The following is a 14,442-nucleotide window of genomic DNA, read 5'->3' as shown; positions in this document are numbered from 1 at the left end:
CTTTACTCTTCTATTTTTTAAAGTCAAAAAAGTATGTAAAGAAAAAAAAAAAAAAGTGCGCGTGCAAGACTGCTGCGCAAATACAGTATGACAAAATATTGCCGCGAATGCCATTTTATTCTCTAGGGTGTTATATAAAAAAAAAAAAAAAAAAAAAATAGAAAAATTACTTGGAACCCTCAAACATTATATAAACAAAAATAACTGATTTTAACTTGTAAACAGTGTGAAAAATGGGTCCGGTCCTTAATTGTTAATGCGTTTCCCGTCCAAACTGTTTGCACTAGGTATATGTGAAAAAACGAGCAAAAAAATTATTATTTGATTTATCGGTCATTACATGATGGCCCTATCGTTTGCTCTCACAGCATCTGATTATAACATATATTGGAGAGCCTACAGTGGGTACACAGATTGAAATTGGGCAGGGAGCAGGCGAATTTCGATCTGTGTGCGACCCTTCCTGTTGGTTGAAAAGGACTACAGGAAACCAGGGAGTGAAGACATTCTCTTATATATGGTACTGGCCAAGAACATAGGAAAATATAACTGTCCATGCAAAACATTTTTAGTTTTAAGTGGACTAAGAAGCATTCAACTTGGAGCTTAATTGGTAGGCTTCTGACCAAGCTTGACTTTTGCGGCTCATTCACATTTGGGGCATTTGAAGGAAGGCTCAAGGAAAAGACACCGGAAAAAAAAAAAAAAACACTTGTTCCCTTATGTGCCCTGTTCACACCATAAAAATGTACTGCATAAAAATGCTGCATGTTAATGGTGTGAACAGATACAAGCACAGGAAGCATCCCACCACTGAAACATGTGCCACCGTTATGGAGATCCCCCCTCTCCATTTGTCCTGTTTACCATTGAAAGCAAAAGTAAGACAATCCCAAATTTTGGGTTGTCCCCAGAAAAGTAATAGAGGGGAAATCTTCCAATGGAGACACTAGTTCTGGTGACCTGGGGTTCCTCAAGGGATTTCCCTGAATTTGCAGATATTTTCTCACTTCCTGTTTGGCTATGGGACAGGAAGTGAGGTGAAATCTCCGCAATAGGACAAAAAAAAATAAAAAATAATCTGACACTTAACATTTGTATTGGTTACTGCTACAGGACCAGTGTGATAAGGAGTTTCAGTTTTACTCTGGCCAACCTTCTACATGTGTTCCATGTCAATAACTAAAAGTAAATGAAAACCACATTCACAGTAAGAATGTTCTGTGCTGCTCCTTCAAAGTTTCCCATCACCACAAACAAAAATGTTGGTCAATTTGGCCTCACTAATGAGAAAAATCAAACAAATTGAAAAAAGTTCAACTGAAATTCTATTACTGTATGCCCAGTTTTATACTTGTTTCATGAAATGCCAGCCATATATGGTTCAGTTCAGCAAGGACTGTCCGTGCATGGGCAGGCTGAGCGTACACAAGTCCATCTACATATATCAACTTGTGAACAACCAGCCTGTTTAGTTTTCCCCAAATGATTAGTGATGCCAACTATAGCCTGCAACCCCGATCGTTGTATTCTGATGGCAGGAATGGCTCCTCGCTTTCAGAATATAATACCACAGTGGGAAGGATTCCTCCATCCACATAAAGTGTGTGGGTGGGGTGATCGGTTAATTTCTTTTAATTGAACCTGCTGGTTGAACAAAGAAAAAGATTAAAATGTACAGGCTGCTGAAATGACTCAGATGAGAAGCATCACAGACAGGCAATTACCGTATATACTCGAGTATAAGCCGAGATTTTCAGCCTCTTTTTTGAGGCTGAAAGTGCCCCCTCGGCTTATACTCGAGTCACCGCTGTCTGACTGCTCGATCAGCGTATCGAGCAGACAGACGGCGGACATTAAAATTCAAAAGCCGCGCCTCCTTCTCCGCCTCCGCCTGTGATAGGCGGAACACTGAATTTCCCAGCAGTCAGTGTTCCGCCTATCACGGACATCCGTTCATTCTCATACTACGGACGAGTATGAGAGGATGTCCGTGATAGGCGGAACACAGGCTGCTGGGAAATTGAGTGTTCCGCCTATCACAGGCGGAGGACGGAGGCGCAGCTTTTGAATCGTAGAATGGCCGCCGAGAAGAGCGGCGATCCATCGGCACGACACGGGACGGAGGAGGCACGGGACAGAGGAGGCACGGGACACCGGAAGGCACGGGACAGAGGAGGCACGGGACAGAGGAGGCTCGGGACGACGGCGGCTCGGGACGGAGGCTTGGGACACAGGTAGGCTGGACACACACACACAAGGCTGCACGGACACACACACACACACACACAGGGATGGATGGATGGATGGATGGATACACACACACACACACAGGGATGGATGGATACACACACAGGGATAGATGGACGGACACACAGGGATGGATGGATGGATGGATGGACACACACACAGGGATGGATGGATGGATGGATGGATGGACACACACACAGGGATGGATGGACGGACACACACACAGGGATGGACGGACACACAGGGATGGACAGCCATGTCTCACCCTCGGCTTATACACGAGTCAATAAGTTTTCCAGTTTTTTGGGGGTAAATTGGGGGCCTCGGCTTATATTCGGGTCGGCCTATACTCGAGTATATACGGTAATTAAGAAAAATTTGAATAAATTCAGTTTTTCTTCTTGCTTGAGAAGGGGAGATTAAAAGGGGTTGTAAACCTCCCTTTACGCTTTCTAAGTATAGGTAAGCCTAGAATAAGGGTTACCTATAGGTACTGTAAATATCTCCTAAACGTGCGCCATTAAGGAGATATCTACAGTATACTGCGCCGATAATGTCATTGGCGCATGCGCTCTGAAGAAACAGGCACCCGTGGCGTTTCTTCAGTAGTAAGTGCCATGACCGCCAGGCTCCCACATGCATGCACAGGAGTGACATCACGCGGCTCTGGCCAGTCACAGAGCCTGAGTCCACGGCACCAGAAGAAAAAGGGGCGAACATGGATGCTGCTCGCAGCGTGAATGCCGCAGGCTTCATATGCAGGTAAGATTCACATAACGTGCTAGTAAGCGATGCATATTAGCAGATTATGTCTTTACTTTGCAGGGGAGGAAGAAACATTTTTTTTTTAGCAAGGGTTTACTTCCTTTTTAAGGGGGGCATGATCAACATGTACATATACAGAAGTGATCATATAGTGAACTTGGTGTTGAGTCATTCACTTTAACCACTTTATCCCCGGAATATTTTACCCCCTTCCTGACCAGAGCACTTTTTACATTTTGCCACTGCATCGCTTTAACTGACAATTGCGCGGTCATGCAATGCTGTACCCAAACAAAAATGTGCGTCTTTTTCCCCACAAATAGAGCTTTCTTTTGGTGGTATTTGATCACCTCTGCGCAAGACAATCAATATACCCAATAAGCGTACATTGATAGACTTGTGCAAAAGTTATAGCGTCTACCAACTATGGGAAAGTTTATGGCATTTTTTTTTTATTCATCACTAGTAAGGCCTCATGCACATTGGACGTTAAAATAATGTTATAAAAAACGCCATAGCTTTTCAGTGAGTTGTTCAACTTTTTTCAACGTTTTGCAATAGCATTTATTAGTGCTTTTTAGCATTTTTCCACATTATCGTTTTTTGTTTTTGTTTTTTAAGAAAAAAAATACTCTTTTTTTTTTTCCCCCAATGGATCAAAAACTTTAAACGCTGGTGAGCAACATTTTTGAGCGCTTATCAGTGTTAGAGCGTTTTTACAGCTGAAAAACGTCTCTCAGAACCCACTAGTTTTGAGGGTTTTTTTCCTGCTCAAAAACATTACTGCCAAAAACTGCTGATAACAGCCTATGTCTGCATGGACACATAGGATAACATGGAGAGTTTAATGACTGTCGGAAAAAATAAAAAATAAAGTCTACTGCCAAAAACAACTGCTGTAAAAACGTCCAAAAACGTCCAGTGTGCATAAGGCCTAATGGTGGTTATCTGCAATTTTTAGCAGTATTGTGACAGACAGATCAGACACATTTGAAACGTTTTTGGGACCATTGACAACAATTATACATCGATCAGTGCCATAAAAATGCACTGGTTACTGGGTAAAAGTCACTGGCAAAGAAGAGGTTAACACTAGGGGGCGATCAAGGGGTTAAATGTTTTCCCTCTAGTGTGTTCTAATTGTATGGAGATAGGACTGAGTAAGAGAGGAACAAACGACATGTCTCCTCTCCTCTGACAGAACAGGGATTTGTGCGTTTACACACAAATCCCTGTGCTGGCGATCACGACCGTGGCCACACGCATCGGGTCCCCAGCTAGGCTTGGCATGTCCTCTGGTTGTCGAAAAGGGCAAAGACGTACCCGTATGGGGTTTCACCCAGGATAGCTATTCTGCCACAGTTAATCTGCGTGAGCCGTTTGGTAACCAGTTAAGGTCATCACATAGGACAAGGGGGGCACTCTTTACATCTAGAGGAAAAGAGATTTCATCTCCAAATATGTATTATTTTAATTGGTTAAACTAGATGGACTTGTGTCATTATTTTCAACCTATGTAACATCATCACAAGGAGAGGCAATTGTCTCATGACAGATTTTCTATAAAAAGGAGCCAGTCAGGACAGAAATATGGGAGCTGCTGCCTTTGTCAAACGCCAGGAATGTCATACTCATCCTTTCTCTGCACCATCAAGGTGTCATGGTATGGAATCTGCATACGACTCACTGAGCATGTATTTACAGTTACGTGTTGAATAAAAAAAAAAAAAAAAAACTGTAATTTATTTTATTGTGCGTGATTGAAACAAATTAATTAATGCACATGTCTAATGTCACTGTGTGCTGCATTATAACCTGCGTTTCAGGGCATTAACAGCCAATTCAAAGTTTATGACGGGTGGGGCACTGCAATAATGTAAACCTGGTGCAAAAGTAATGCTAGGGTAAGGATGCCAGAGCAGAACATGAAACTTCAAAGACAAAACTGCATTAGCAGCTGCTGTATTCCTAATTTGACAGAGAACACTTTAAAATAAACTTGGCATCAAGGAAAAAACTTTAGTAGCTACATCTTTTCCCCTTTAACTCCTGCTCTAAAGAGGTGTGGTGAAAGGTCTGAGCCACAAAACATATCAAGAGCGACTTTGGGAGCTTAACCGCTTCAGCCCCGGAAGATTTAACCCCCTTCCTGACCAGAGCACTTTTTGTGATACGGCACTGTGTCGCTTTAACTGACAATTGCACGGTCGTGCGATGTTACACCCAAACAAAATTTATGTCCTTTTTTTCCCCACAAACTGAGCTTTCTTTTGGTGGCATTTGATCACCTCTCTGGTTTTTTTTTTGTGCTATAAACAAAATAGAAAGACAATTTTGATATATATGCATGTCTTAGATGTCATCCATACTATTAGGAGCCTATCGGACAGATGACCAAAGAGAAAAACATCCACTCACTCACATGGGGGGGGGGGGGGGTTACTGACGCCTTGGAAGACCATAGTCTCTGAGGAAGTTGGGATACCAACAAAACCTGTCAGATGTTACCATTTGAAACCTTATTTGAGCGAGTGGGCTTTTCTCCCTATGGTCATATGTCCTATGGGATCTTAATATTGGGGACATTCAAACCATGCATATAGGATCACAGTGGTCCCTGTAGTCATTAAAGTGGTTATAAACCCTTACAAACCACTTTGACCTACAGGTAAGCCTAGATTAAGGCTTACCTGTAGGTCCAAGAAATATCTCCTAAACCTATATGGTTTAGGAGATATTTAAGAAAAGACAGGCACAGCTGTCTACTGCGCATGCACCGCAGACAGAGTCACGCAAGCACACCATCGCCGTTAGCGGCATGCCGCTGCCAACGGCGATATGCACTTAGTGGCGGCTCCCGTGCGCATGCGTGGGAGTGACGTCATCGCTGTTCCGGCGCTGTGATTGGCTGGAGCAGCGATACCCGGAAGAAGATAGACTCCTGGACTACAGGGGACAGTGGTGGCTCCTGTGTCAGGTAAGTGACACATAATGGGCTACTATGCGATGCATAGTAGCCCATTATGCTTTACCTTTGCGGGGAGATAAAGAAGAAGGTTTACTTCCTCATTAAACCATGCATTGGAGATCTCAGCGGTTCCTATATAAAATTGGTGTGTGGACACTCCTATACTGTTAACCACAGACTAAATCCACCTGGAGACCTGAAGAGATAGATCTCAGAGGTCCCTGTGTATATATATATATATATATATATATATATATATATATATATATATATATATATATATATATATATATGTGTGTGTGTGTGTGTGTGTGTGTGTGTGTGTGTGTGTGTGTGTATATATATATATACACATACACACACACACACACACACGCACATTATATATAATAAAAAAAACCTATATGGCTCGGTGGTCAGAATGAACATCTCACCATATTTTGTTGCAGGGGATGCCTGAAATCTGACCTGTATCTTGGTGCAGACTTCTGAGAAAATCAGAGCCAATCACACAGCAGGAAATGACATATCTAGGGGGTGTTCTATGTACAGAACATCTCCAGGTAGCCATATTGTATTGCATTTTACAGAAAATTACAGCACTGCAGATTGGAAAGGTAATGACTTTTGTTGCAATTGTATATGCCATTTTAATAAATTTTCTATTTTTTTCTTACCAACGTGGAGTTACTCTTTAACTGCAAGGGTAAACCCCCAACTGTAAGTGTAAACATGGTCTAAAGTGGTCTGCTGGCTCCTGTAGTAGGCAGACTGCCATGTGAAGTCAGACATTTGAGCGCTCTGGACATAAATGGCACATCCGTAAATCTGAACATGTAAACTTTGATTCAGCTGGCCACATGCCTTCATTAATCTTGATAAAATGTTACTCCTTAAAATAACACAACCCTTTTTTGTCTTTGGCAACATACTTCAAAGCACAAGACAAAAGAATACTGTGGAGACACCACAGACTGGCATGGTGACAAACTCCATCTAACAGTCAAAGTTCCTAGGACTTTCTGCTGGCAGTTATAGGACAAGGACACTAAAGGAGGTCTAAAGAAACAATAAAAGAAGATGTCCCCGACAAGACAGAACGTGTCTAGTTTGTAAATCGAAGCATGAACAGCTTCTAAGATGAAATACGTGGCTGCTAGAGACTGTGCCACTCATTGAGCTGCCCCCACACCATGGATGGATTCTAAAGCACAGCAGGAATGACATGTGCCTAGAAGAACAAATCACAGAACAAGAATTCCTAAACTAATCGTACATGCTTCTCCAAAAGGGCACACAGATCTGTTTTCTACTGTGGAAAACCCATTCGTCTTCCTTCCCACAAAACAGGAATGCCTAATGTACTCTACTCGACAGGAAACACATGGCACATCCTGGAACAAGCATCACTTCCACCACCAACAAATGTCAGCAACCAAGGAAAACTTAAGGTCATTTCTGCAACCAAACTCCTTGGTTATGAAATATGTGAGAACATATATACAACTGATTACACGGCTTATCTCACGGAAACTTCCTCTCCAGCTGCCCGTCGCTGGACCGATTCTGCTTTTGTAGCAATTTGTATACACTGAATTCAGAAAGTATTCAGACCCCCTTAACTTTTTTCAGTTTTGTTATGTTGCAGCCTTATACTGCAGTTGCTTAAACTCATTTTTTTTCTCATTAACCAGTAAATGACCTCCCTATTGGAGCGCAACTTTTGCGCATGCACCACTTTTGCTATGATTAGTCATGGCAGAAGCCAATCAGTGGGTGCCGGCCAATATATGACCGCCGACACCTGCTGATCATCGAGGAGACATATTGGACGGAGCTCTGCATATGTAAACAACGTGAACATGCAAAAAGTCCAGCTTTCATGGGTATAGTATATGTATATTTGTATTGATCCAAACAGGATTAACATAACTATGTAAAAAATTGCCATTCCTATACTTCACCCTTACAATGTGGTCATAGGTACTGACCACACAGAGTGCACTGGCAGGGAATACAGGGTCATGGGAGAATAGCTCATTTCAAAGCCGCTCCGTGTTTCTGGAAAGCCTGTCCACATTTAAAATCTATAAAGAAACGCACACCAATATAAGGGATCATAGACTGCTACCCGCGAGCCAATGAGTCAGATGCAGAAGATCCTCAAATAGCACAGTCTAAGAGCCAAGGCACAGGTAAACAGGCAGGCAAGTACCAATAATCCTTCTTTTACATTATTTAAAAAATTCTAGCATATAAAAAATAAAAATAAATCTTTTTTTATTTTTTATTTTATTTTTAGGAGATGACAGGGTTACTCTAAAGTTGAACTTAAAGCTATACTAAAAGCTTTTTTTAACCTGTTCAGGTATGCCCTATACCAGTTTTACTGCTACAGGGTGTCACCTGTGCGCCCGATCATATTATACACATACATTGTATATACACACACACACACGTACGTGTAATATTATATATATATATATATATAACAATACTACACAATTTTTTCCCCGTTGCAAATCTTGACAAAAGCATTTTTTCACGATTCTTACTATGCAAAGAATTCTCTCTGCTCTTCTGAAGCCACATCAAATGAAAGAAAGAAAGAAAAAAAAAAACACGGGCAGTCTGTCAAGAATCAAAACATTCTTTAGCAGTGAAACCTAAGTAGAAACATTGTAACAATTTGTCAATGGAATAGACTTTTAAGTGAGGAAAGTTTAACCACTAAACCTTTTTTCTGACATTTGTTGGTTTCAAGTTAAAATCTTTTATTTTATTTTTTTTGCTAGAAAATTACTTAGAACACCCAAACATTATATAAATAATTTTTAGTAGATGGTGGTTGTTGCAATATTTTATGTCACACTGTATTTGTGCAGCGGTCTTTCAAATGCAATTTTTTGGGGAAAAAGTCACTTTAATGAATAAAAAAATAAAAAAAATAAAAACACACCAGTAAAGTTAGCCCAATTTTTTGGGGATAATGTGAAAGATTTTACATTGTGAGAATATAGATTTTTTTATTCTAAGCATAAAAAAAAAAAAAAAAAATGTGAGTCTCATTTTGGCCAGAATCATGCAGAGATTGTGTATGTATGCATACATACATACATACTTAACCTGTCCACCTTTAGGAGATCCCTGAAAACTCCCTTACTCAGGGAAGCCTAACCCACATCCACCTAACAACTGTACCCGAGTCATCCCTCATCAAACCGTTCCCCGCATCTATTACCTTTTGTACCACCACCCCCTCCCTTTAGAATGTAAGCTCTACAAGCAAGGCTCTCCTGTCCCTTCTGTATTGAACTGTACTGCAATTGTGCCCCCCTCTACATTGTAAAGCTCTGTGCAAACTGTTAGCATTATATAAATCATGTAAAAATATATTATATATACACACATAATCTGGCTCATTATGCGCACCGATAAGGCTTCACTGATAGGCGGCACTAATTATCAGTGTAAATGCGCCCTGCCACCAGAGAGCTGGTTATGGGCTTCCATTTCCACACACAGTGACAGTGCAGAGGAAAGGAAATGCTGATAACTGGCATTTGTGTACATGTGATGAGCTGTGATTGGACACAGTTAATCACATGGTAAATGGCTGCTGTGATTGGCCCCTTACCTCGATCTGTTAGCAGATGTGAAGGACACAGTGATCACAGAGCGCACCCCATGGGTGCGGGGTGGGTTTCTGGGAGAAGTCAACAGACGTCCTCCCGGAAATGTGTGACCACGCTGTAGCCATCATTCATCTATAGCATGATCGGAAGAGGGTTTGTTTTTTTTTGCACAAGATGTATTACGCCTTTTCACAGTAAATGTTTTCTTACATTTTGCCTTAGAATGTAGACTGAGCTGCACATGCCCAGGGTTCGATCCCCCGGTAAGTCATGACTTAGAAAAAGCAACCACTTCAATCAGAACTTCAGAAATATGTTGTTGCTCTTGGTCAGCAAGTCCCAAGGCCGCTGGATCAGCAAGACAGCCAGGCAGCTTACATTTGCAGTAGTAGCGCTCAGCAATGGCAGCTTAAAGTGCCATTGCTAAAGTGGTTATAAACCCTCATATATACCCAGCGAAGTGACTGGCCTCAGGTTATACACAGAGATCAAACAAATCCACCTACATAAGTTGCACTTGTTTATCTACCGTCTTCTCATCACTACATCTGTTCAAAGTGCTAAAATGATAAAGCTCATCTGAGCTGTCAGAAAAAGAAAAAAGAAAAAAAGAAGGGGGGGGGGAGCTGAAGTCACACTATGCACAACTCAGTGAGGAGAGCTCTGAGAGCTGATTGGAGAGAAGCCTGCCCTGAGCTCCCTCCCCTGTCACCCTTTTTTCCCCTTGCTATCAGGAAAACTATTCAGAAGCGATTCACACTGAAAGCAGAGGAACAAAGCACCAGACAGAAATGACACTTAGCGCTCTTCATTTAGACAAGAGCACACTATAGAGGGATAGGTTTCTTGTTTATATTAAATGTCTGAGGTTTACAACTACTTTTCTCTCATGACAAGTCTCTATATTCTATTGGACTCTCCAGTAAACAAAGACAACTTTTTTTCAGATATGGAAGGTCCTTGTTCTATTCCCTTCACTGAGTGCACCATGTAAATGATCAATGTATTGGGTAAAGCACTGTGTAATATGGAAGCATGATAATAAATGCTAAAAATAAAAAAAAGTTGCATTCCTATAGGCTTCCAGTGGGGGGGACCCATGGGCTACCAGGGGGTGACCAGGGGGCAATCGATACAACAGCGCAATCACAATAGGCTACAAGGGGGTGATCCCTACATGCTACAACGGCACCATACTCACAGGCTACAAAGGGGCAATCTCTACAGGTTTTGAAGGGGCAATCCCCATAGGCTACTAGAGGGTGATCCCTATAGGTTAAGAAGGGGTGATCCCTACTTGCTACAATGGCACGATCCCCATAGGCCACTAGGGTGAGCCAGATCGGTTACGAGGGGGCGATCCCTATAGGGTTACAAGGGCGGGGTGATCCCTACAGGGGGAGCGATCCCTACAGAGTTACGAGGGGGGGAGCGAACCCTACAGGGTTACGAGGGGGGGGAGCGAACCCTACAGGGTTACGAGGGGGGGGAGCGAACCCTACAGGGTTACGAGGGGGGGGCGATCCCTACAGGGTTACGAGGGGGGGGGCGATCCCTACAGGGTTACGAGGGGGGGGGCGATCCCTACAGGGTTACGAGGGGGGGGGGGCGATCCCTACAGGGTTACGAGGGGGGGGGGCGATCCCTACAGGGTTACGAGGGGGGGGGGCGATCCCTACAGGGTTACGAGGGGGGGGCGATCCCTACAGGGTTACGAGGGGGGGGGCGATCCCTACAGGGTTACGAGGGGGGGGGGGCGATCCCTACAGGGTTACGAGGGGGGGGGGGCGATCCCTACAGGGTTACGAGGGGGGGGCGATCCCTACAGGGTTACGAGGGGGGGGCGATCCCTACAGGGTTACGAGGGGGGGGCGATCCCTACAGGGTTACGAGGGGGGGGCGATCCCTACAGGGTTACGAGGGGGGGGGGGGCGATCCCTACAGGGTTACGAGGGGGGGGGGGGCGATCCCTACAGGGTTACGAGGGGGGGGGCGATCCCTACAGGGTTACGAGGGGGGGGGCGATCCCTACAGGGTTACGAGGGGGGGGGCGATCCCTACAGGGTTACGAGGGGGGGGCGATCCCTACAGGGTTACGAGGGAGGGGGCGATCCCTACAGGGTTACGAGGGGGGGGCGATCCCTACAGGGTTACGAGGGGGGCGATCCCTACAGGGTTACGAGGGGGGCGATCCCTACAGGGTTACGAGGGGGGCGATCCCTACAGGGTTACGAGGGGGGCGATCCCTACAGGGTTACGAGGGGGGCGATCCCTACAGGGTTACGAGGGGGGCGATCCCTACAGGGTTACGAGGGGGGGAGCGATCCCTACAGGGTTACGAGGGGGGCGATCCCTACAGGGTTACGAGGGGGGCGATCGATCCCTACAGGGTTACGAGGGGGGCGATCCCTATAGGCTTCCATAGGAAGGATGAACAGAACTCATCTCCATCTATGACTGCAACAAATGTCAGCCTCTCCCATAGAATAGCATCCATTCCAGGAGATATGGTGCACATCCCCACCCCGGTCATGCACACCATCCATCCTCCATCCATGCTCCATACACAGGGCTCCTTACACTGCAGTGACAGGCGACGTCTCCATGCTGCTGGCTGAGCCCCGGGCAGATGTCAGCACCATTCCCCGGGCCGGCGGAGAGGAGTCCCGTACAGGCTCCCCGCTCATTCCATGACTGCTCGGCTGGTGTCCCGGCTGTGTCCCCTCCACAGATAAGTCCTCCGGAGCCCGGCACTGCGATCCTCCCCCAGCTGTGTCCGTATGAGCCGCTCACCTCTCACAACTAGCAGCCTGAATCCACATCCTGATCTCGCCTTTCCTGGGCCAATTAGGACCGAGCTAGAGAATACAGTAGCGCCCTCTGCTTGTGGAAGACTGCCATGTCCGCTGCCATGAGTCAGAGCAGCTGGTGTGCTCGTACAGTACATATGGAGTGTACTCCTCATAGACTCGTCATAGTCACACACCATGCACTGTCTGCATCCCTCCAGGCATCTTCATTGTACATTGGTCCAGCCTGGTACGGTGTAAATATGCTGATCTCATACATATGGAGCACTGGGAGCTAAGCTGACAATCACTGTACATAGTCACATATGTACCTCCATAGGGGCCACTGATATCTGCACAGCCAGTCACTTAGCATTTCCTTCACTATCTCACACACAGAAAATCAGTCCTTGGCTTCTTTTTGTTGTTTTATTAGGGGATGATCACTTGGATGGGTAGGCAGGGAATTATGGAATGTCCAACTTCAAAAACCTCCAGAACAGAGAATAAGAGACAAACTTCCCCTATTTACAAAGATCCTCTCCATCATCCTACACACAGACCCCGCTGATCACTGCGGGGGTATGTACAGACCCCACTGATCACTCCGGGGGTATGTACAGACCCCACTGATCACTCCGGGGGTATGTACAGACCCCACTGATCACTCCGGAGGTATGTACAGACCCCGCTGATCACTCCGGAGGTATGTACAGACCCCGCTGATCACTCCGGGGGTATGTACAGACCCCACTGATCACTCTGGGGGTATGTACAGACCCCACTGATCACTCCGGAGGTATGTACAGACCCCGCTGATCACTCCGGGGGTATGTACAGACCCCGCTGATCACTCCGGGGGTATGTACAGACCCCGCTGATCCCTCCGGAGGTATGTACAGACCCCGCTGATCACTCCTGAGGTATGTACAGACCACGCTGATCACTCCGGGGGTATGTACAGACCCCGCTGATCACTCCGGGGGTATGTACAGACCCCGCTGATCACTCCGGGGGTATGTACAGACCCCGCTGATCACTCGGGGGGTATGTACAGACCCCGCTGATCACTCGGGGGGTATGTACAGACCCCGCTGATCACTCCGGGGGTATGTACAGACCCCGCTGATCACTCGGGGGGTATGTACAGACCCCGCTGATCACTCGGGGGTATGTACAGACCCCGCTGATCACTCAGGGGGTATGTACAGACCCCGCTGATCACTCAGGGGGTATGTACAGACCCCGCTGATCACTCCGGGGGTATGTACAGACCCCGCTGATCACTCCGGGGGTATGTACAGACCCCACCGATCACTCCTGAGGTATGTACAGACCACGCTGATCACTCCAGGGGTATGTACAGACCCCGCTGATCACTCCGGGGGTATGTACAGACCCCGCTGATCACTCCGGGGGTATGTACAGACCCCGCTGATCACTCGGGGGGTATGTACAGACCCCGCTGATCACTCCGGGGGTATGTACAGACCCCGCTGATCACTCGGGGGGTATGTACAGACCCCGCTGATCACTCAGGGGGTATGTACAGACCCCGCTGATCACTCCGGGGGTATGTACAGACCCCGCTGATCACTCCGGAGGTATGTACAGACCCCGCTGATCACTCCGGGGGTATGTACAGACCCCGCTGATCACTCCGGGGGTATGTACAGACCCCGCTGATCCCTCCGGAGGTATGTACAGACCCCGCTGATCACTCCTGAGGTATGTACAGACCCCGCTGATCACTCCAGGGGTATGTACAGACCCCGCTGATCACTCCGGGGGTATGTACAGACCCTGCTGATCACTCCAGGGGCCACAGCTGGGCACCCACAGTTACAATGTCGGCGCCGCCGAACGGAGGGGGAGATGAGTGGGGCTTCGATCACCCGCATCGCTGGACCCTGGGAAGGTAAGTGTCCAATTATTAAAAGTTAGCAGCTGCAGTATCTGTAGCTGCTGACTTTTATTTTTTTGGGTTTTATAATGGGAACAACACTTTAAGGACCTGAAAGATTTGCCCCCTTAA

General features: G+C 45.9%; 1 protein-coding gene across 1 annotated transcript in view; it reads right to left on the bottom strand.

The window, feature by feature from the left end:
- The window catches only part of KLHL2 (kelch like family member 2), a 200,445-nt gene extending 187,984 nt beyond the window's left edge, over positions 1-12,461 (bottom strand). The window contains exon 1 of the mRNA XM_077477161.1: positions 12,199-12,461. Coding sequence (XP_077333287.1) covers positions 12,199-12,305 — 107 coding nt within the window. The 5' untranslated portion in view covers positions 12,306-12,461. The remainder of the gene's footprint in view (positions 1-12,198) is intronic.
- Between the last annotated feature and the right edge of the window lie 1,981 nt (positions 12,462-14,442).

Source organism: Lithobates pipiens, unplaced genomic scaffold (assembly GCF_037356315.1).
Source record: "Lithobates pipiens isolate NorthernLeopardFrog02 unplaced genomic scaffold, aLitPip1_a1.2 Scaffold_13, whole genome shotgun sequence".
Taxonomy (NCBI): Eukaryota; Metazoa; Chordata; class Amphibia; order Anura; family Ranidae; genus Lithobates; species Lithobates pipiens.
This window is presented reverse-complemented; position numbering and strand designations above follow the sequence as displayed.